Genomic DNA, 25,700 nt, shown 5'->3' with positions numbered 1-25,700 from the left:
ACTTGCCAGGAACCAGGCAGCCATGAATGAACCGGCTCAGCTAATTCACTCTTGTTTTCCCCTGGTCTTTGGTTCCCAGAAATTACATGTTGCGTTCCCAGAGGAGGCGCACGAGTTTACATACCTCACACGTCAGGGGTAAAAGATTACCAATTTCAAAAGAAATATCGCTTCCATGGAATAGAGATGAGTGAGATTGGCACGGATAGGATTTTCACAAACTTGTCATCCATTTTGAACCTACAGATGCTAATTAAGCCAATTGCAAAAGTAGTCACGCCCTCATCCAATGTGTGCATTACACCATTTTTATATACACCACCCCCGCCACATCACCTACATTTTTGCGAAATTGTTGCATATGATCCATGGATGTAAAAACTGCTAATCATTTTGCAGACGCCCCATCCCAACCAAAATCTCAGAGCATTAGGAAATTAAAGCAGCCACTAAAACCTCAAGGAGACGGCGTGAAGACACAGTGAAGTCTGCGCAAGGCAGTCAGTGCACAATTGTAATTTGTGGGGAGCATGGGTGTTTTCCACAGATGGGTCACTTTCTTCAGGCATGGTATGGGCAACTGACCAGAATGAAATGCCTCAAACTGGCCACACAGGAGGGATGTCTCCAACCCCTCTAGGCCACACAGGGGGGACGTTTCCAACCCCTCCAGGCCACACAGGGGGGACGTCTCCAACCCCTCCAGGCCACACAGGGGGGACGTCTCCAAACCCTCCAGGCCACACAGGGGGGACGTCTCCAAACCCTCCAGGCCACACAGGGGGGACGTCTCCAAACCCCTCCAGAACACACAGGGGGGACGTCTCCAACCCCTCCAGGCCACACAGGGGGGGATGTCTCCAACCTATCCAGGTCACACAGGGGGGATTGTCTCCAAACCCTCCAGGCCACACAGGGGGGACATCTCCAAACCCTCCAGGCCGCACAGGGGGGACGTCTCCAACCCCTCCAGAACACACAGCGGGGACGTCTCCAACCCCTCCAGGCCGCACAAATGAGGTCTCCAAACCCTCCAGGCTGCATAGGGGGGACGTCTCCAACCCCTCCAGGCCACACAGCGGGGACGTCTCCAACCCCTCCAGGCCACACAGAGGGATGTCTCCTAACCCTCCAGGCCGCACAAATGAGAGGTCTCCAAACCCTCCAGGCTGCATAGGGGGGACGTCTCCAACCTTTCCAGACCACACAGGGGGAATGTCTCCATCCCCTCCAGGCCACACAGGGGGGACGCCTCCAACCCCTCCAGGCAGCACGGGGGGTGGGGGGGGTGGCATCCCCAAACCGCACAGGGGGGACATCTCCAACCCCTCCAGGCTGCAATGGGGGGACGTTTCCAACCTCTCCAGGCTGCAAAGGGGGGATGTCTCCGACCCCTCCAGGCCACACAGGGGGGATGTCTCCAACCCATCCAGGCCACACAGGGGGGACGTCTCCAAACCCTCCGGGCAACACAGGGGAGATGACGTCTCCAACCCCTCCAGGCCACACAGGGGAGACGACGTCTCCAACCCCTCCAGGCCACACAGGGGAGACGACGTCTCCATCCCCTCCAGGCCTCACAAGGGGGTGTCTCCAACTCCTCAAGGCTGTACTGGGAAAGGGAGAGGTCTCCGACCACTCCAGGCCGCACAGGAGGGACGTCTCCAACTCCTCCAGGCCATACAAGGGGGACATCTCTGACCCCTCCAAGACACACACGGGGGGTGTCTCCAACCCCTCCAGCAGCACAGAAAGGACATCTCCAACTCCTCCAGGCCGCACATAGGGGACATCTCCAGGCCACACGGGGGGGGGGGGGGGGGGGGGGTTCATCTCCGGCCCCTCCAGGCTGCACAAGGGGGATGTCTACAACCCCTCCAGGCCACACAGGGGGGATGTCTACAACCCCTCCAGGCCACAACACAGGTGGGACGTCTAAAGCCCCTCCAGGCCACACAGGGGTGACGTCTAAAACCCCTCCAGGCCTCACAAGGGGGATGTCTCCAACCCCTCAAGGCTGTACTGGGGAGGGAGAGGTCTCTGACCACTCCAGGCCGCACAGGAGGGACGACTCCAACCCCTCCAGGCAGTACGGGGGAGAGGGTGAGGTATTCAACCCCTCCAGGCCGCACAGGGGGTAGGTCTCCAACTCTTCCAGGCCGCACAGGGGGGGGGACGTCTCCACCCCCTCCAGGCCGCACAGGTTGGTTGTCTCCGAACCCTTCAGGCTGCACAGGGGAAACATCTCCGACCACTCTTGGTCCCTGGGTATGAGGCACATCTCTGACACTTCCACTGAGGATTGGCTTCTTAGTGGATCCCCCTCCTCCACTCTGTGTAACAGCTCTACGCTGCAGGTCGGCACTATCCTCTATAACATGAGGGAATCAGCCATAACTTACCATGCTTGGTACCGGGACATGAAGGCAAAAGGTCTCCAAGACTTTGGCCAGGTAGCTAAGGTATAGGTTGTCTTTCCTCAGAGACGTGGGCTTCTCCGGAGGAGCAGGTCGCGCGTTCATACCTGGGCGCTGCTTTCTACCTGCTCCACTACAGAACAAATACTGTGATTGTCAGGACTCGGAATTCCTCCGTCATCTTCTTCCTTGGGGTTATTTACTTACTGTTAGGAACGCCTACCTAATGCCAGGTTAGCTGCTGGCACTGCCACACTGTACTCCAGGACCAATGAGTCAAAGAAGGTCTGACTCAAGTAGTAAGAAATGGGGGGATTTCTTGAAATATGTTTTATAAAGGGTTCATTAAAAGTTGTTAGCAAACACTGGTGAACCTGAAGGAGTCGGGCGGATAAGATTCAACTTTACAATATACTGTGTGTTTCAATTCCTCATCAATTTCCAAGATCTCTGCTTGCTGCCAGTGAATAGATGTATTACTAGTAAGGTGTAAGGCAGAAAACCTGCACAGATCTGATACCTCTCACTGCTGATGATTTGTCACAATGTAGGATTGCAGTGATTCTTATAGATCAGTCTTGAGTCTAGACCAGATACGACTGTAACAAGCATTCAAATGTGAGAAGTATTAGGTAACATGGAGGAAACATTAACCTACATCGATAGGAAGCGTTACTGCTGACAAGTCTGAACGGCAGCATATTCTTGCATCACATGAAGCTGGACGACCATAGCTCTCTGCCAAGAAGGAAACTCCTTCATTAAATGCCCAGCGCTGCTGCCAAGGTGTGTCATCCACCAGCTGGGATGTAATGTGCTCATGTTCCAGATCTGTAACTGGAGAGCACAGGACACTGGCTGTCCACTGGGTAAAGACCACCCAACACGTACATTACACAGAAGAATCTCACACCCGGCCAGAAGACCACCATACCCTCCACAGACCATCAAGGTATTGTGACCAGAGCTTGCCACCTGTCTACGATATCAGGGTCAAATGGTAATATAATCCATGCAATTCTTGTGTATTCACGCATGTATACCATGTTATATCCAGTAGTATAACCCAGAGCTGCACTCACTATTCTGCTGTTGCAGTCACTGTGTACATACATTACATTACTGATCCCAAGTTACATCCTGTATTATACCCCAGAGCTGCACTCACTATTCTGCTGGTGCAGTCACTGTGTACATACATTACATTACTGATCCTGTACTGATACTGAGTTACATCCTGTATTATACTCCAGAGCTGCACGCACTATTCTGCTGGTGCAGTCACTGTGTACATACATTACATTATTGATCCTGAGTTACATCCTGTATTAAACTCCAGATCGGCATTCACTATTCTGCTGGTGCAGTCACTGTGTACATACATTACTTTACTGATCCTGTACTTATCCTGAGTTACGTCCTGTATTATTCTCCACAGCTGCACTCACTATTCTGCTGGTGCAGTCACTGTGTACATACATTACAGTACTTATCCTGCACCGATCCTGAGTTACATCCTGTATTATAACCCAGAGCTGCGCTCACTATTCTGCTGGTGCAGTCACGGTCTACATACATTACATTACTGATTCTGTACTGATCCTGAGTTACGTCCTGTATTATACTCCAGAGCTGTGCTCACTATTCTGCTGGTGCAGTCACTGTGTACATACATTACATTACTGTTTCTGTACTGATCCTGAGTTACATCCTGTATTATACTCCAGAGCCGCACTCACTATTCTGCTGGTGCAGTCACTGTGTACATACATTACATTACTGATCCTGTACTGATCCTGAGTTACATCCTGTATTATACTCCAGAGCTGCGCTCACTATTCTGCTGGTGCAGTCATTGTGTACATACATTACATTACTGATCCTGAGACACATGGTGTATCATACTGCAGAGCTAAGCTCACTTATTTTTGGACTTAACCCCTTTACCCCCGAAGGTGGTTTGCACGTTAATGACCGGGCCAATTTCTACAATTCTGACCACTGTCCCTTTATGAGGTTATAACTCTGGAACGCTTCAACAGATCCCGGTGGTTCTGACACTGTTTTCTCGTGACATATTGTACTTCATGATAGTGGTAAAATTTCTTTGATATTACCTGTGTTTAATTTGTGAAAAAAACGGAAATTTGGCGAAAATTTAGAAAATGTCGCAATTTTCCAACTTTGAATTTTTATGCAATTAAATCATAGAGATATGTCACACAAAATACTTAATAAGTAACATTTCCCACATGTCTACTTTACATCAGCACAATTTTGGAACCAAAATTTTTTTTTGTTAGGGAGTTATAAGGGTTAAAAGTTGACCAGCAATTTCTCATTTTTACAACACCTTTTTTTTTTTTAGGGACCACATCTCATTTGAAGTCTGTTTGAGGGGTCTATATGATAGAAAATAACCAAGTGTGACACCATTCTAAAAACTGCACCCTTCAAGGTGCTCAAAACCACATTCAAGAAGTTTATTAACCCTTCAGGTGTTTCACAGAAATTTTTGGAATGTTTAAATAAAAATGAACATTTAACTTTTTGTCACAAAAAATTTATTTCAGCTCTAATTTGTTTTATTTTACCAAGGGTAACAGGAGAAAATGGATCCCAAAAGTTGTTGTACAATTTGTCCTGAGTACGCCGATACCCCATATGTGGGGGTAAACCACTGTTTGAGCGCATGGCAGAGATCGGAAACGAAGGAGCGCCATTTGACTTTTCAATGCAAAATTGACTGGAATTGAGATGGGAAGCAATGTTGCGTTTGGAGAGCCCCTGATGTGCCTAAACATTGAAACCCCCCCTAAGTGACACCATTTTGGAAAGTAGACCCCCTAAGGAACTCATCTAGATGTGTTGTGAGAGCTTTGAACCCCCGTGTGTTTCACTACAGTTTATAACGCAGAGCCGTGAAAATAAAAAATCTTTTTTTTCCACAAAAATTATTTTTTAGCCCCCAGTTTTGTATTTTTCCAAAGGTAACAGTTGAAATTGGACCCCAAAAGTTGTTGTCCAATTTGTCCTGAGTACGCTGATACCCCATATGTGGGGGGAACAAACGTTTGAGCGCATGGCAGAGCTCTGAAGGGAAGGAGGGTCATTTGGAATGCAGACTTAGATGGATTGGTCTGCAGGCGTCACATTGCGTTTGCAGAGCCCCTAATGTACCTAAACAGTAGAAACCCCCCAACAAGTGACCCCATATTGGAAACTAGACCCCCCAAGGAACTTATCTAGATGTGTTGTGAGAACTTTGAACCCTCAAGTGTTTCACTACAGTTTATAACGCAGAGCCGTGAAAATAAAAAATCTTTTTTTTTCCCACAAAATTATTTTTTAGCCCCCAGTTTTCTATTTTCCCAAGGGTAACAGGAGAAATTGGACCCCAAAAGTTGTTGTCCAATTTGTCCTGAGAACGCTGATACCCCATATGTTGGGGTAAACCCCCGTTTGGGCGCACGGGAGAGCTCGGAAGGGAAGGAGCACTGTTTTACTTTTTCAACGCAGAATTACCTGGAATTTAGATCGGACGCCATGTTGCGTTTGGAGAGCCCCTGATGTGCCTAAACAGTGGAAACCCCCCAATTATAACTGAAACCCTAATCCAAACACATCCCTAACCCTAATCCCAACGGTAACCCTAACCACACCCCTAACCCTGACACACCCCTAACCCTAATCCCAACCGTAAATGTAATCCAAACTCTAACCCTAACTTTAGCCCCAACCCTAACTGTAGCCTTAACACTAGCTCTAACCCTAACCCTAGCCCTAACCCTAACGGGAAAATGGAAGTAAATACATTTTTTTTATTTTTCCCTAACTAAGGGGGTGATGAAGGGGGGTTTGATTTACTTTTATAGCGAGTTTTTTAGCGGATTTTTATGATTGGCAGCCGTCACACACTAAAAGACGCTTTTTATTGCAAAAAATATTTTTTGCGTTACCACATTTTGAGAGCTATAATTTTTCCATATTTTGGTCCACAGAGTCATGTGGGGTCTTGTTTCTTGCGGGACGAGTTGACGCTTTTATTCATTTTCGGGCACGTGACATTTTTTGATCTCTTTTTATTCCAATTTTTGGGAGGCAGAATGACCAAAAACCAGCTATTCATGAATTTCTTTTGGGGGAGGCGTTTATACCATTCCGCATTTGGTAAAATGGATAAAGCAGTTTTATTCTTCGGGTCAGTATGATTACAGCGATACCTCATTTATATCATTTTTTTATGCTTTGGCGCTTTTATACAATAAAAACTATTTTATAGAAAAAATAATTATTTTTGCATCGCTTTATTCTGAGGACTATAACTTTTTTATTTTTTCTTTGATTACGCTGTATGGTGGCTCGTTTTTTGTGGGACAAGATGACGTTTTCAGCGGTTCCATGGTTATTTATATCCGTCTTTTTGATCACGTGTTATTCCACTTTTTGCTTGGCGGTATGATAATAAAGGGTTGTTTTTTGTCTCTTTTTTTTTTATCGTGTTCACTGAAGGGGTGGGACAGTTTTATAGGTCGGGTTGTTACGGACGCGGCGATAATAAATATGTGTAGTTTTAATGTTTTTTTTTATGTAGATAAAGAAATGTATTTATAGGAACAATATATATATTTTTTTTTTTTACACATGTGAATATTTTTTTTTTTCTACACTATAACATTGCCCCAGGGGGGGACATCATGTTATAGTGTAAGATCGCTGATCTGACACTTTGCTGTGCGATCTGACGTGCACTCCTGGAGGCTTCCCGGCGCCTGCTCTGAGCAGGCGCTGTGAAGCCACCTCCCTGCAGGACCTGGATGCAGCCCCGTGACCATTTTGGATCCGGGCCTGCTGCAGGGAGGAGGAGGTAAGAGACCCTCGGAGCAACGCGATCACATCGCGTTGCTCCGGGGGTCTCAGGGAAGCCCGCAGGGAGCCCCCTCCCTGCGCGATGTTTCCCTATACTGCCGGAACACTGCGATCATGTTTGATCGCAGTGTGCCGGGGGTTAATGTGCCGGGGGCGGTCCGTGACCGCTCCTGGCACATAGTGCCAGATGTCAGCTGCGATAGTCAGCTGACACCCGGCCGCGATCAGCCGCGCTCCCCCCGTGAGCGCGGCCGATCGCATATGACGTACTATCCCATCGGTGGTCATACGGGCCCACCCCACCTCGACGGGATAGTACGTCTAACATCAGAAAGGGGTTAATACTGAGGCGAGTACAAGTAATGAAAAATACCATTGATGATAAGTCAAGGTGTATCACAATCAGGATGGTCCTAACCTCTAGCATGCATTAAAACCTTACTAGTGGCATCAATGTGAATAAAGGCACAGGAATGGGTCCTGAATGGATACCCAGTAAATGGGAAGATATATATATATATATGTTATGTCAAGCTCAAAGAAAAGGAGGCATCACATTGGAACATTGCAAAGTTATAATACTAGAGGTTAGGCCCATCCCGATTGCGGTATACCTTGATGTTGACAGAATGGCTTTCTTTAAATATCAAAAATGGTGTTTATCAAGTACCTTAACTTGTTTATCTACATTATTGCTATTACTTAATTACTTACAGCACGGTATATGTTCATTTTATTTCTGTCTTGGGTTTTGTTTGGTTAAAGGCCAGTGTGAACATGCTCCTATTCTGCATGCATACCAACTTATACTCCAGTTCATTTTTTCAACCTTATAATGAAAAATACCGTCTAACCGTACCCATATTGCTCTCCATGCTCCGGGTGGATGGTGACCAGCACACATAATTGTCATGTTGTGGATTTCCCCAGAATTTTCATGTTTACAAACAAAGCAGAAATGAAAGTTGATCACTCGGAATGTGGAGCCTTCGCTTCTCGTGAATCACCAGACGTTTCAGAATGACGCAGGACTGAATGAAACTGAAAAGTTGCGAAGCGTAAAAGCCCCAAGAGGCGTCAGGGCGACTTGGCGCTGAATTCTCCGCGTTATGTTCTGCGCCAAGAACCCTTTACTTCCCCAAGCAGTGGGAGAAATCCTGCATGCTGGAGGCGACTGCCATAGGCCATTGTGATCGGATAAGGTCCTGTCACCGAGACAAGCTAGTCGGCACCAGGTGGATTTTCTGGACTGTGACAAACCCTCCCCTGTGAGCTGTATCAGGATGGGATTGCAGTTTCCATTCACTGACAGCAAGCTGTGATCTACACACTTGCAAAAACATAATGCACCGCTTTCTAATAACATTCTACTGAGGGATCTTTCTAGTTTTCTCTGGCATGAATCAATGCCAGTTGAATTGATCATGATACCATTTTAATTAATAAAACGGCACAGACCTCAAGGCCACATGGGTCACTAGCACCCATAATCAGGTTACACCATTTTACGTGCACATACACAAGATATACGGCCTTGCTTTCCATATTCGCAGCACTAAAAGCCACGAGAAAAAGGGTGCATAACCAAAATACCAGACACCCCACCATGCAATGGCCTGAGGGCACTTATTATAGGGAGATCAAGAAGGCTGCACACTGACTGATCCACCTTACCCCATGGCGCCCGACATACAAGGGGTGTACTCACTTCTGGATCCACCAGCAGGGGCATATCCAATATGCACATCTTCACCGGCTGTAGCAAGGCTTTCTGTAGGGTGAAGGCCAGCTTCTGCTCCATCGTAGCCTCAGGTCTTCTGTCCCTAGCAGCCCACCTCAGTCATCGCCCATCCTCGGCCTGTAGATTCTGCCTCAGGGAACAGGTTATCCTCTTGTTTTGCAGGGAGCACGGAGGTGTGAGGCTTCACGTAAATGTTTCCTTCTCCCTCCAAGACATGAAAAGCTGTGATTCCCTCACCCCACCCTGCGAACGTGCTACAACAAGCCAGGAGGATGCATCTCCCCCAGCTCATCTGTATGCTGCTCAGCCATGCTGTATATCGCCGGTGCAGAGGAGCACTCGCCTCACCCGCTGCCTGGCTGCACTGCAGCCCTGACTACTGGGGCAGCAGGTTGCCACCTCTGTTTGCCCACGGATGCCAGCAGCTGATAGTGTCTGGTGCCAAGATAAGGCCCACAGGTAGAAGGGCAGCCGCAGTAAGGATTGGAGGCTGGAGACAAGTCGCACGTGGGACTGACACATTGCAACCACCTGGGTTATCAGGGAGGAATCTATAGGTTTAGTCCTACAGGCATCCTAAGTGCAAGTTCACACAGGTTTTCCAGGTCTTCAAAGTTTTTCAAGCAGAAACAGCTGAAGGATACTCTCCTTTATTCAGGGTCTCTATAGAAATTTTTTATTTTTTTATTTCCTGATGTAGTCTCTCTCTCTGCAGCCTTTTGATTGGACAGTGTATAAATTTTGGACAAGTGACATTCACCGTCTTCTTTTTTTCTTCACAAGGCGTTTTACAATCAAACCTTCTCGAAACTCAAAAAACAAAAAAAAATCCTTGTACAAACAAAGAGGATTTCGAGGAGTTTTCTCAGCGTTTTAGAAGAGGCTTTGTGAGAAGAACAGCTCAAAGACAAACTCCTCCAAAAGTGTCTGCACTTCAGGTCCGATTCATTGTTGCCTTTGTGCCCGTTTTTTGTTTTACTTTTTGGTGTGGTTTCACTGTTTTGTTTTTTTTTTACAAACACGGTGACTTTTTGGGCTAAAAAGTTGCGAAACACTTCAAAAGACAAACAAATAAAGACTATTTTTGAACAGAATGCGCCATTTTAAAGTGTCTGGAACAAAATACATCAACACATATCAAAAGTGAAAAAGAATAAAAAGTGACAAAAAACCTGCAAATTATGAATTGAGGCCGAGAAATGAAACCTATTGAAAATAACATCCATTTTATGTGAATTGAAAGTGATTCTGTGAGGATACATTCGCACGGTCAGTAAACGCTGAGGGTTGGACGCTGCGTACATCTGCAGCAGCCAGATGTTACAGCATAGTGGATGGGAGTTGAAGAAATCTCATGCCCACTATGCGTGCACAGACGCCCGTGGATCACCCACGGAGATGGACATGCGGCGCGTCTTTCCAGACGGCAGCATGTCAATTTATCTTGCAAAGACGCTCAGTCACCGCAAGATAAATGTCCCTGTACAATGAATAGGATGCAGTGATTCTGCACGGTTCAATGAACACATGCGGAATCACCTGCGTTCAACAGCCGGCAGCGCTTTGGACACAGCAGACATGTGCTGCATCCAAAGCGCTGCCAAATACTGACCGTGTGCACATACCATGATTGATACATTTTTTTTCCATCAATATTTTCAAGCTCTCTGCTTGAATGTTGAGAAGGAGGGAAAGCTGCTCAAGATTTACCAGAAATTACGGTACTGCAATTTTACAATGTGAGAAATGCAAGAAAAGAAAAGAAAACTAGCTGCATTTGCAAAACCTACTGCCTCATGCACAGGATTCCTCTATATTTTGTGTAAAAAACAAACAAACAAACATTTTTTTTCTTCATGCGATGGTCGGTCTATATAAGACTAAGGCTAAGTTCATACTAGATGTTTTTGCAGCTTTTTTTAATGCATTTTTTAAGCAAATTTTCAGATGTGTTTTACAGTACCAGCTAGGTCTATGAGATTTTTTTTTAGAAATCTCATGTACACACATTGGCTTTATTGTCATCAGGATTTTGTGTTTTGCATGTTTTTTGCATAATGGCACATGTCACTTCTTTCAAAGTTTTTCACCCATTGAAATGAATGGGTGGTGAAAAAATGCTGGAAAAGAAACACAGGTATCATGTTTTGCTGCGTTTTCTTTGTGCCCAAACCAGAATTTCTGCCAGAGAGACCTAAACACGACACTATCCTCGATCATGGATTCAGATTAAAAAAAACAACAACAATGGATTGTCTATGAAATGAGAGCAAATTGGGACAGTGGTGTTACTATAGCAAACCTATTAGAAATCGGCTATCACTGCGAGTAACAAACACAAATAATACCACATCGGGTTATGCGTCTAGAGGAGAAAAGCTCAGCACATAACAAGAAACGCCAATATGGCGATAAGTCACCACTAGGAGCTACAGGAACAGGCCAGCACAGGAGACGAAAAAAGCTAAAAGGCCACTGAGGAGAGCAGGAAAAAATGGTGTAATAGAAAAATGCACAGAGGTGCTGGAGAGCCAGGGATCAATAATCCTAGAGAATGGCCCAGGAGTGGCCATCACCGGGTTATAATGCTGCATCGGAAGACATCGTATGAGCACAGCACCTGAAATATCTGTGTCTGCAATGTTCACTATGTGCCCTGTGGTTGCTGCTCCCATAGAAAGCCGCCAGCTGCTCGTATGTAGCCACAGCTCACGTTTTATGCGGCATGTGGAGAATCTGAGGATGTTCTCAGTAACTACGACTGTCACCATCTAAGGGCGTCCCCAAATGTCAGAGCCGAAGACAGTGACGCACTGAGGAGAGGAGCGGTGACTGACACACTACAAAGGCCATCATACAAGAAAGATAAAGGATAAGAACTAGTCTATGAATATTACTAGAAAATATACCTACTATAATACTGCCCCTGTGCACAAGAATATACCTACTATAATACTGCCCCTATGTACAAGAATATAACTACTATAATACTGCCCACTATGTACAACAATTCAACTACTATAATACTACCCCTATGTACAAGAATATAACTAATATAACTACTATAATACTGCCACCTATGTACAAGAATATAACTACCATAATACTGCCCCGTATGAACAAGAATCTAACTACTATAATACTGCCCCTATGTACAGGAATATATCTACTATAATACTGCCCCTATATACAATAATATAACTACTATAGTACTGCCCCTATGTACAAGAATATAACTACTATAATACTGCCCCTTGTGCACAAGAATATTACTATAATACTGCCCCTATGTACAAAAATTATACCTACTATAATACTGCCCCCTACGTACAAGAGTATAACTACTGTAATACTGCCCCTATGTACTAGAATTTAACTACTATAATACTGCCCCTATGTACAAGAATATACCTACTATAATATTGCCCCCTACGTACAAGAGTATAACTACTGTAATACTGCTCCTATGTACAAGAATATAACAACTATAATACTGCCCCTATGTACAAGAATATACCTACTATAATACTGCCCCCTACGTACAAGAGTATAACTACTGTAATACTGCCCCTATGTACAAGAATATAACAACTATAATACTGCCCCCTACGTACAAGAATATAACTACTATAATACTGCCACCTATGTACAAGAATATAACTACTATAATACTGCTCCTATGTGCAAGAATATAACTACTATAATACTGCCCCCTACGTACAAGAATATAACTACTATAATACTGCCCCCTACGTACAAGAATATAACTACTATCATACTGCCCTTATATACAAGAATATAACTACTATAATACTGCCCCCCTACATACAAGAATATAAATACTATAATACTGCCACCTATGTACAAGAATATAACCACTATAAAACTGCCCCCTATGAACAAGAATATAACTCCTATAATACTGCCCCTATGTACAAGAATATAACTACTATAATACTACCCCTATGTACAAGAATCTAACTACTATAATACTGCCCCCTATGTACAAGAATCTAACTACTATAATACAGCCCCCTATGTAGAGGAATATAACTACTATAATACTGCCCCTATATACAAGAATATAACTACTATAGTACTGCCCCTATGTACAAGAATATAACTACTATAATACTGCCCCTTGTGCACAAGAATATTACTATAATACTGCCCCCTATGTACAAGAATTTAACTACTATAATACTGCCCCTATGTACAAGAATATACCTACTATAATATTGCCCCCTACGTACAAGAGTATAACTACTGTAATACTGCCCCTATGTACAAGAATATAACTACTATAATACTGCCCTCATATACAAGAATATAACTACTATAATACTGCCACCTATGTACAAGAATATAACTACTATAATACTGCTCCTATGTGCAAGAATATAACTACTATAATACTGCCCCCTACGTACAAGAATATAACTACTATAATACTGCCCCCTACGTACAAGAATATAACTACTATAATACTGCCCTTATATACAAGAATATAACTACTATAATACTGCCCCCCTACATACAAGAATATAACTACTATAACACTGCCACCTATGTACAAGAATATAACCACTATAAAACTGCCCCCTATGAACAAGAATATAACTCCTATAATACTGCCCCTATGTACAAGAATATATATCTACTATAATACTGCCCCCTACGTACAAGAATATAACTACTATAATACTGCTATGTACAAGAATATAACTACTATAATACTACCCCTATGTACAAGAATATAACTACTATAATACTGCCCCCTATGTACAAGAATATAGCTACTATAATACTGGCCTCTACGTACAAGAATATAACTACTATAATACTACCCCTATGTACAAGAATATAACTACTATAATACGGGACCCTATGTACAAGAATATAACTACTATAATACTGCCCCCTGTGCACAAGAATATAACTACTATAATACTACCCCTATGTACAAGAATATAACTACTACTAGATGGTGGCCCGATTCTAACGCATCGGGTATTCTAGAATATGCATGTCCACGTAGTATATTGCCCAGTCACGTAGTATATTGCCCAGTCACGTAGTATAATGCTCCATGCAGTTATGGCCCCATAGATGCTCCATATAATGCTCCATGCAGTTATGGCCCCATAGATGTAACATACAATGCTCCATGCAGTTCATTATGGCCCTATAGATGCCCTATATAATGCTCTATGCAGTTCATTATGGCCCCATAGATGCCCCATATAATGCTCCATGCAGTTATGGCCCCATAGATGCCCCATATAATGCTCCATGCAGTTATGGCCCCATAGTTGCCCCATGCAGTTATGACCCCATAGATGCCCCATATAATGCTCCATGCAGTTCTTTATAGCCCCATAGACACTCCATACAGCATTGGGCCACATGTAATGTTGCTGCTGCTGCAATAAAAAAAAATAAAATAACATACTCACCTCTCGTCGCTGCTCCTCAGCGTCCCGTCTCTCCGCACTGACTGTTCAGGCAGAGGGCGGCGCGCACACTAATACGTCATCGCACCCTCTGACCTGCACAGTCACTGCAAGAGGACGGGAAGATGGAGCGGTGCCCGGAGGATGGAACGCGGACAGGTGAATATGAAATACTCACCAGCTCCCTGCGCTCCTGACGCTGTCCCTGCCTGTCCCATGGTACCGCAGCTTCTTCGCGCCTGCGCGAGAAGGACCTGCCATGACGTCACGGTCACATGACCGTGATGTCATGCCAGGTCCTTCTCGCGCAGGGCCTGTGATGACGTCGCGGTCACATGACCATGACGTCATGGCAGGTCCTTCGCGCATACCATCCTTGCCACCAAAACCTGCCGGCGGAAGGTGAGTATATAATGATTTTTTTTTTATTATTATTATTTTTAAACATTAGATGTTTTTACTATTGACGCTGCATAGGCAGCATCAATAGTAAAAACTTGGTCACACAGGGTTAATAGCGGCGGTAACGGAGTGAGTTACCCGCGGCATAACGCGGTCCGTTACCGCCGGCATTAACCCTGTGTAAGCGGTGACTGGAAGGGAGTATGGAGCGGGCGCCGGGCACTGACTGCAGGGGAGTAGGGAGGGACTAATCGGACTGTGGCCGTCGCTGATTGGTCGCGGCAGCCATGACAGGCAGCTGGTGAGACCAATCAGCGACTTGGATTCCATGACAGACAGAGGCCGCGACCAATGAATATCCGTGACAGAAAGACAGACAGAAAGACAGAAGGACAGACAGACGGAAGTGACCCTTAGACAATTATATAGTAGATAATACTACCCCTATGTACAAGTATATAACTAATATAATACTTCACCCTAACTACTATACTTCCCCCTATGTACAAGAATATAACTACTATAATACTGCCCCTATGATAAATAGACAGATATCTGTATTACTCTATATTAAAACATCTGTGATCACTGGTTTGTTCCCAGTGTTGCTCCAGTTGCCCTGGTGATAGATCTATAGGTATTTTCGATGTCAGTAACTTTCTTGAGCTTCAGGCTCTGAGATATTTATTTTGTTGTCAGGCTGAGTGTTTCCATGTGCCTGTTCACACCCTGTGGACATTGGCTGAGTCATCAGGACACGTGGACACACAAGAATCTTGAAAATGTTCATTCTTTCAGTCCTCATTGTGAATGCTCCAGCTACCCAGTGTGTACAAAAGCACTAAACATGAGATGAGTATCACAAAGGCTAGTGATACGCTACTTTTTATTTTACTTTATTTTTAACTAGCTGTACTACCCGGCTTCGCCCGGGTTAATGACTGCTGTTAGCAAAATAGAATGTGTTAACAAAAATTTATTCTGCACACAAAAACCACAAAACAAATAGATAGAAATGTAATTATTAAAAGGCAAAAACTAAGCAAATAGAAGCATTTCACAACATATATTAGCTTTGTTATACTGAGAATGTCTTTGTTGCCTATATTAACCAATCAGAGCTCAGGTTAATTAACTGTAGCAAAATAGAAGCTGAGCTGTGATTGGTTGCTATTGGCAGCCTGATAAATCCCCAGCCAACAGGAAGCCCTCCCCCCTGGCAGTATATATTAGCTCACACATACACATAATAGACAGGTCATGTGACTGACAGCTGCCGTATTTCCTATATGGTACATTTGTTGCTCTTGTAGTTTGCTTATTAATCAGATTTTTATTTTTGAAGGACAATACCAGACTTGTGTGTGTTTTAGGGCGAGTTTTATGTGTCAAGTTGTGTGTGTTGAGTTGCGTGTGGCGACATGCATGTAGCGACTTTTGTGAGATGAGTTTTGTGTGGCGACATGCGTGTAGCAACATTTTGTGTGTTGAGTTGCATGTGACAGGTTAGTGTAGCAAGTTGTGTGCAGCAAGATTTGTGCATGGCGAGTTTTGCGCGTGGCGAGTTTTATGTGTGGTGCATTTTGAGTATGTGCAAGTTTTGTGTGAGGCAACTTTTGCATGTGGTGCAACTTTTGTACATGTGGCAATTTTTCTGTGTGTGCAAGTTTTGCATGAGGTGAGTTTTCCATGAGGTGAGTTTTGCACGTGTGGCGAGTTTTGCGTGAGCCTAGTTTTGCATATGGCGAGTTTTGCATGTAGCGAGTTTTGAGTGGTGACTTTTGTGTTTCGACTTTTATGTGGCGAGGTTGGTGTGTGTGTGTGGTGAAATGTGTGCTGAGGGTGGTATATGTGTTCAAGCACGTGGTAGTGTGTGGCGCATTTTGTGTTTGTGTTCATATCCCCGTGTGTGGTGAGTATCCCATGTCGGGGCCCCACCTTAGCAACTGTACGGTATATACTCTTTGTCGCCATCGCTCTCATTCTTTAAGTCCTCATTGTTCACATCTGGCAGCTGTCAATTTTCCTCCAACACTTTTCCCTTCACTTTTTCCCCATTATGTAGATAGGAGCAAAATTGTTTGGTGAATTGGAACGCGCGGGGTTAAAATTTCACCTCACAACATAGCCTATGACGCTCTCGGGGTCCAGACGTGTGACTGTGCAAAATTTTGTGGCTGTAGCTGCGACGGTACAGATGCCAATCCCGGACATACACACATACATACATACACACATTCAGCTTTATATATTAGATATACCTGTATGTAATCTCCTGTATATAGTATATACCTGTGTGTCATCTCACCTATATATAGTATATATCTGTGTGTCATCTCCTGTATATAGTATATACCTGTATGTCATCTCCTCCTATACATAGCATATACCTGTGTCATCTCCTCCTGTATATACTATATACCTGTAGGTAATCTGCTCCTGTATATAGTATATACCTGTGTGTCATCTCCTCCTGTATATAGTATATACCTGTATGTCATCTCCTCCTGTATGTAGTATGTACCTGTATGTCATCTCCTCCTCTATATAGTATATACCTGTGTGTCATCTCTCCTGTATATAGTATATATCTGTGTGTCATCTCCTCCTGTATATAGTATATACCTGTGTGTCATCTCCCCTGTAAATAGTATATACCTGTGTGTCATCTCCTGTATATAGTATATAGCTGTATGCCATCTCCTCCTGTATTAGCCCTCGTTCACACGTTATTTGGTCAGTATTTTTACCTCAGTATTTGTAAGCTAAAATGGCAGCCTGATAAATCCCCAGCCAACAGTAAGCCCACCCCCTGGCAGTATATATTAGCTCACACATACACATAATAGACTGGTCATGTGACTGACAGCTGCCGGATTCCTATATGGTACATTTGTTGCTCTTGTAGTTTGTCTGCTTATTAATCAGATTTTTATTTTTGAAGGATACCAGACTTGTGTGTGTTTTAGGGCGAGTTTCGTGTGTCAAGTTGTGTGTGTTGAGTTGCGTGTGGCGACATGCATGTAGGGACTTTTGTGAGATGAGTTTTGTGTGGCGACATGCGTGTAGCAACTTTTTGTGTGTCGAGTTGCATGTGACAGGTTAGTGTAGCAAGTTGTGTGCAGCAAGTTTTGCGCATGGCGAGTTTTGCGCGTGGCGAGTTTTATGTGTGGTGCCTTTTGAGTATGTGCAAGTTTTGTGTGAGGCAACTTTTGCATGTGTTGCAACTTTTGTGCATGTGGCAATTTTTCTGCGTGTGGCAATTTTTCTGCGTGTGCAAGTTTTGCGTGTGGCGAGTTTTGCACGTGTGGCGAGTTTTGCATGTGGAGAGTTTTGCGCGTGGCGAGTTTTGAGCGGCGACTTTTGTGTTTCTACTTTTATGTGGCGAGGTTGGTGTATGTGTGGTGAAATGTGCACTGAGGGTGGTATATGTGTTCGAGCACGTGGTAGTGTGTGGCGCATTTTGTGTGTGTGTTCATATCCCCGTGGTGGTGTGATTATCCCATGTTGGGGCCCCACCTTAGCAACTGTACAGTATATACTCTTTGGTGCCATCGCTGTCATTCTTTAAGTCCCCCTTGTTCACATCTGGCAGCTGTTAATTTGCCTCCAACACTTTTCCTTTCATTTTTTCCCCATTATGTAGATAGGGGCAAAATTGTTTGGTGACTTGGAAAGCGCGGGGTTAAAATTTCACCTCACAATATAGCTTTGACGCTCTCAGGGTCCAGACGTGTGACTGTGCAAAATTTTGTGCCTGTAGCTGCGACGCCTCCAACACTTTTCCTTTCACTTTTTCCCCATTATGTAGATAGGGGCAAAATTGTTTGGTGAATTGGAAAGCGCGGGGTTAAAATTTCACCTCACAACATAGCCTATGACGCTCTCGGGGTCCAGACGTGTGACTGTGCAAAATTTTGTGGCTGTAGCTGCTACGGTTCAGATGCCAATCCCGGACATACATACATACATACATACACACACACACACATTCAGCTTTATATATTAGATTTCGGGTCCTGGATGTATCCAATTGAATCAGAAAAAAAACACAGACAAAGCATATGGCATTTTATATAGAATACAAGTAGAACAATCATTGCAGTATTATAGTAGTTATATTCTTGTACATAGGGGCAGTATTATAGTAGTTATATTCTTGTACATAGGGGCAGTATTATAGTAGTAATATTCTTGTACATAGGGGCAGTATTATAGTAGTTATATTCTTGTACATAGGGGCAGTATTATAGTAGTTATATTCTTATACGTAGGGGGCAGTATTATAGTACCGTAGTTATATTCTTGTACATAGGGGCAGTATTATAGTAGTTATATTCTTGTACATAGGGGCAGTATTATAGTAGTTATATTCTTATACGTAGGGGGCAGTATTATAGTAGTTATATTCTTGTACATAGGGGCAGTATTATAGTAGTTATATTCTTGTACATAGGGGCAGTATTATAGTAGTTATATTCTTATACGTAGGGGGCAGTATTATAGTAGTTATATTCTTGTACATAGGGGCAGTATTATAGTAGTTATATTCTTGTACATAGGGGGCAGTATTATAGTAGTTATATTCTTGTACATAGGAGCAGTATTATAGTAGATATATTCTTGTACATAGGAGGCAGTATTATAGTAGATATATTCTTGTACATAGGGGCAGTATTATAGTAGTTATATTCTTGTACATAGGAGCGGTATTATAGTAGTTATATTCTTGTACATAGGGGAAGTATTATAGTAGATATATTCTTGCACATAGGGGCAGTATTATAGTAGTTATATTCTTGTACATAGGGGGCAGTATTATAGTAGTTACCGTATATTCTTGTACATAGGGAGCAGTATTATAGTAGTTATATTCTTGTACATAGGAGCAGTATTCTAGTAGTTATATTTTTGTACATAGGAGGCAGTATTATAGTAGTTATATTCTTGTACATAGGGGGCAGTATTATAGTAGTTATATTCTTGTACATAGGGGGCAGTATTATAGTAGTTATATTCCTGTACATAGGAGGCAGTATTATTGTAGTTATATTCTTGTACATATGGGGCAGTATTATAGTAGTTAAATTCTTGTACATAGGGGCAGTATTATAGTGGTTATATTCTTGTACATAGGAGCAGTATTATAGTAGTTATATTCTTGTACATAGAGGCAGTATTATAACAGTTATATTCTTGTACATACATATATACATTTTTTTCATGCTATGACCAATAATCTATTTGCTGGGCATTGGAGATACAGAATTGCAGTCACTAGTATCACAATATATTATTCTAACCAGGAAATGATTTCTTACTATTGTGTTTTCTCGGGCCGATAATCTCATTGTGTCTGACAACAATATGAAGAATTTTGTCATAATTTTGGTTTTCTTATCAGTTTATGATTTCAAGTACAAAAAATACAGGAAGAGTAGTGAACTGATAACTTGTAAGCAGCTCTTGACCTCAACTCCTCACAGGAAACCCTCATATCCGTTCTGCAACACACGGAAAAACATGGAGACAGAGAAACACCGCAAAACGCACTCAGTGTGGGCAAGAGGTCATAGCAGATACCAAAATAAACAATCACCGACATCAGTGGATCAAGAAGACCCTGGACATGTTCCTCTGAGGATGTGAAAGTGACAGAGGGCCAGAAACAATGAAGCGAGGGGGCAGGAAAACTCACAGGTCAGAGTCCCAAGTGCAGGGTCATTACTTGGCACAAGTCTGTCACTTCCAAAGCATGGCATCCAGGGTGGACACGTGACAGTATCAAATCTCTGTGTAACCAGAGGCATTAGAGAGTACCACACAGGATAGGATTAGATACACGGCTCAGCAGACGGTATCACACAGGATAGGATTAGATACACGGCTCAGCAGACGGTATCACACAGGATAGGATTAGATACACGGCTCAGCAAACAGTATCACACAGGATAGGATTAGATACACAGCTCGGCAGACAGTATCACACAGGATAGGATTAGATACACAGCTCAGCAGTCAGTATCACACAGGATAGGATTAGATACACAGCTCAGCAGACAGTATCACACAGGATAGGATTAGATACACAGCTCAGCAGTCAGTATCACACAGGATAGGATTAGATACACAGCTCAGCAGACAGTATCACACAGGATAGGATTAGATACACGGCTCAGCAGTCAGTATCACACAGGATAGGATTAGATACACAGCTCAGCAGACAGTATCACACAGGATAGGATTAGATACATGGCTCAGCAGTCAGTATCACGCAGGATAGGATTAGATACACAACTCAGCAGACAGTATCACACAGGACAGGATTAGATACATGGCTCAGCAGTCAGTATCACACAGGATAGGATTAGATACACAGCTCAGCAGACAGTATCACACAGGATACGAATAGATACACAGCTCAGCAGTCAGTATCACACAGGATAGGATTAGATACACAGCTCAGCAGTCAGTATCACACAGCATAGGAGATACACAGCTTATCTGATGGTATTGCACATGATAGGATTCAATACACAACATAAGAAAAATAACGGTACGTTCCCACGATCAATATTTGTTCAGGCTTTGACGCAGTTGAATTTCCACATGAAGCCTCAGCTCACTTGCATTTTTCCTTGCATTTTTGCCGCATATGTTTTTTGTCTCTCTCTGGTATGTTAGATTAGATGTTCAAAAAAAGATGGATATGGGGTAGATAGATTAGATAGAAAAATAAATAGATATCTGTGAGATATATAATTAATGCCATGTGCGTGTAATTTAATATACATGAATTATCCTAATAAATAAATTAAAAAAAATATGTTGGGTTCCTCCCTAGTTTTGGTAACCAGAGAAGGTAAAGTAGACAGCTGTGGGCTTATATTGTCAGGCTGGGAATGTCCTTGGTTATTGGGTCCTTCCCATACTAAAAATACCAGCCCTCAGCCGCCCCAGAAATGGGGCATCGTATTAGATGCGCCAATTTTGGTGTTGAGCTCGGCTAGTCCCAATTGCTCTGGTGCGGTGGCAATCGGGGTAATGGTAGTTGGGGTTGACAAGAGCTGTGATTTGTCAAAAATCACAACTGGCATCAAGTCTTGAGGTTAGTAACGGACAGGTATCTCTCAGACACCCCCCATTACTAACCCGGTAATAAAAAGTAAAATCACACACACAAAAACACTTCATTTGAGTACAGACTCTCCCACACTATCCCTCGTGCACCAATTTATTTAAAAAAAACAAAAAAAACAAAACCCATGCAGGTCCGAAGTAATCCACCGAATCTGAAGTCATCCAGAAAAGGATACCTGAAAAACAGAAAAAAAAAAACAATAGACAGTCCCTCGTTCACCAATTTATTACCCAAAATGTTCTCACAAAGCTCTCCTATAGCCCACTTGACGTGAATCCTGCCCAAGCGACTGTGAATAGCAGTAAAGTGACCGCTATTCACAGGTCCCGGGTACTGACCACGCTCATCATCGTCAATGGCTCCCGCTACAGTCAGCGAGACCCGCTGCCTCAGAGGAGTGTTGTTCTCAGTACCCGGGACCTGTGAATAGCGGTCACTTCACTGCTATTCACAGTCGCTGGGGAAGGATTTGGGGAACGTGGACTATGGTGGAGCTTCGTTGGAACATTTTAGGTAATAAATCAGGTATCCTTTTCTGGATTCATTCAAATTGGTCGGATTACGGTGGACCTGCATGGAATTTTTTTTTATTTTATCAATAAATTGGTGCACGAGGGATAGTGTGGGGGAGTCTGTATTCAAATAAAGTTTTTTTTATCTGTGTGTGTGTGTTTTATTTTTTTTTTATTACCGGGTTAGTAATGGGGGTGTCTGACAGATACCTGTCCATTACTAACCTCAGTGCTTGATGGCAGCTGTGATTTCTGACAAATTACAGCTGTCATCAATCTCAATACTATTACCCTGATTGCCACCGCACCAGGGCACTGATGATGAGCCAGGCAAGGCCCCAGAATTGGTGCACCTAATGTGATGTGCCAATTCTGGGGTTGCTGCGGGCTTGTACTTTTAGGCTTGGAAAAGATCAATAACCAGGGACCATCCCAGTCTGATAATATAAAGGTACCTTCAAACGACTTTACAACGATAACGATAGCAATCCGTGACGTTGCAGCGTCCTGGATAGCGATATCGTTGTGTTTGACACGCAGCAGCGATCTGGATCCTGCTGTGATATCGCTGGTTGTTGCCGAAAGTCCAGAACTTTATTTGGTCGTCAGATCGGCGTGTATCGTCGTGTTTGACAGCAAAAGCAACGATGCCAGCAATGTTTTACAATGGTAACCAGGGTAAATATCGGGTTACTAAGCGCAGGGCCGCACTTAGTAACCCGATATTTACCCTGGTTACCATTGTAAAAGTAAAAAAAAGAAACACTACATACTCACCCTCTGATGTCTGTCATGTCCCCCGGCGTCCGCGCTGCTGCTCAGAGCTTCCTGCACTGAGTGTGTCAGTGCCGGCTGTAAAGCAAAGCACAGCGGTGACGTCACCGCTGTGCTTAGGGCCGGCGCTTACACAGTGCAGGGAAGCTGAAGGCGAGGGATGCGACAGACACGGCAATGTAAGTATGTAGTGTTTGTTTTTTTTAACATTTACACTGGTAACCAGGGTAAACATCGGGTTACTAAGCGCGGCCCTGCGCTTAGTAACCCGATGTTTACCCTGGTTACCCGGGGACTTCGGCATCGTTGGTCGCTGGAGAGCTGTCTGTGTGACAGCTCTCCAGCGACCACACAGCGACGCTTCAGCGATCGGCATCGTTGTCGATATCGCTGCAGCGTCGCTTAATGTGACGGTACCTTAAACCTGAAGCTGTCTGCTTTACCTTGGCTGGTTATCAAAAATAGGGTCATCTTTTAAAATTATTTATTTAATAGGTTTAACCAGGCTAAAAAACCCTGCCTAAACGCACTTACAATGCATGAGCTTGTTTTTTTAATTGCACATTTACAGAAGTCCGTACAGAAGACTTAGTGTTCCCGTAAGAGAAATTGACATGCTGTAGCTCAGAAACATGCACTACAGATGATCTTACGCAGCGTAAAAAAGCACAGTGGGCATGGGAGTTCTATTAATCCCATCCACTGTGCTTATATTGTACAACGCTGCATCTTGGACGCAGCGAAAATATGCTGCGTCCAGAACGGCCAGTATTACTGATTGTGGGCAACCAACCTAGGAGTAGAAAAAAAATGCAACTTGTGCAAGAAGAGGCCCACACACAATTGGCACCAGAAGGACCCCACAGGCTAATCAGAGGCTCTGAGGTATGATCGTAGCCTAACAGAATGGGGTATATTGGCCCCGATTCATGGAGAACTTTGTCAGAATTCTGGCATAAAGTTACTTTAAATGTTTACCCCTCAAAAAAAAAAAAAAAAGAAAGAAAAATGCCTTCTGTATTATTACGGCAATCTCTTCCAGCTTTGCCAAGTGATTGGTGCTGGGGCAGGATCGGGCCTGACGAAAGCTCCTCATCAAATTCATTATAGCTTGTGCCACAATAGTGGCCCAGATCAGCCCAGAAATGTTCCCAGCGACAGTCGCATGGCAGCGCTGTGACACATTTATTATATAATTCCAGGCCACATGAATCGGGGCCATAATGGTATCATCACAGACTCTAGTCTGACTTCCCCTGTAAAACTGTCTTAATGACTCCTGATCTGAACTTAGCTGGGGCCCCCACATCATCCTATTGAGATGTTGTCATCTATAGGTAGATTGGTCCTGACCGCCCGCTGGGGTCGGCACTGCAGGAAGTTGGTGCAGGGTCAGAACCAGTTCCTAAAAAGAAATTCTGCTGGCACAGTCCTTCTTTCTGTATACTAAGGACCCGGATTATTTTGGCTGGTTCCTGCACATAAACCACCCTTATCTTGTCTTCAGAAAGGAATGGACGGCACATCCCTTCCTCCCCCCTCTCACACACTTGGCTCTGACCTATTCACTATACTTCCTGCCTGACAATAACAGGAAGGTCCCATCCAGAGGGATCAGAAAGGGGGGAGTTCCTGAGTATACAACATGGAGTGTGAACTGTGAATTCTGCTGTTTTCACCCCTTTTTTTTACTCTTTACAGATGGAGGGAAGGAGGACAACAGATAAACTGACTGAAGGAATGGTGCATTACTGCCATCCACAGGGACTGGAGGAAGCTGTTATCTCAGGGCTGGGATACATTGTGTCAGCTGCAGCTTTATGGATGTCTGACCTCATACATTTTACTCTGTGCTACAGATGGTTTAACCCTTTTCTCTCTCCCTCCTCCCCAATAAGAAAACTAGACAATGACTTAAAGGGGTAATTCCTCTTTGCAATCATTAAAGTGCACCTGTCATGTGACCGAGGCCCTGTAGAGAGGAGCTGCTCCACCCTGTTGCAAAACTACAACTCTCATCCTTCCAGGCCTGCTACAGGCGATCATCGCATGCTGGGAGCTGTAACTTTCCAAAAGTTGTAAAGCCAAAGTTTAGGGAACGCTACTGCTTCTGATGGCCCTAAGCTAGAGCGGTCAGGACTAATTAAAATAAAAATAAAAAGATTTCCATAACTTTTTGTAAGTGTCACAAATTGCAATGGTTCTTAAAGGCATATTGCATCCTACCCAGTGGAGAGGTGATAACTAGCAGATCAGAGGGTCCCGCCGAGTCGTGATCGCCCCTGGCCAGAAAATGGCTACACTCAGCCATCTTTGTATTTTCAATGCCATAGACTATGGCAGAAGGAGGGTCTTCTGTCCCCTTATACACAAGATCAGAAGGAGGAGGTA

General features: G+C 43.8%; 1 protein-coding gene across 6 annotated transcripts in view; it reads right to left on the bottom strand.

The window, feature by feature from the left end:
• The window catches only part of RALGDS (ral guanine nucleotide dissociation stimulator), a 129,925-nt gene that overhangs the window by 63,570 nt on the left and 40,655 nt on the right, over positions 1–25,700 (bottom strand). The window contains exon 1 of one of the 6 annotated variants that reach the window (XM_077284660.1): positions 8,995–9,395. The exons of 3 other annotated variants lie outside the window; for them this stretch is intronic. In XM_077284660.1, the coding sequence (XP_077140775.1) occupies positions 8,995–9,087 (93 nt within the window). In that variant the 5' untranslated portion in view covers positions 9,088–9,395. Of the gene's footprint in view, positions 1–2,402; positions 2,541–8,994; positions 9,396–25,700 lie in introns of those variants that run through there. 2 more of the 6 variants (XM_077284661.1, XM_077284658.1) reach the window with 2 other exon arrangements.

This window comes from Ranitomeya variabilis, chromosome 2, assembly GCF_051348905.1.
Source record: "Ranitomeya variabilis isolate aRanVar5 chromosome 2, aRanVar5.hap1, whole genome shotgun sequence".
In the NCBI taxonomy this organism is placed as follows: domain Eukaryota; kingdom Metazoa; phylum Chordata; class Amphibia; order Anura; family Dendrobatidae; genus Ranitomeya; species Ranitomeya variabilis.
This window is presented reverse-complemented; position numbering and strand designations above follow the sequence as displayed.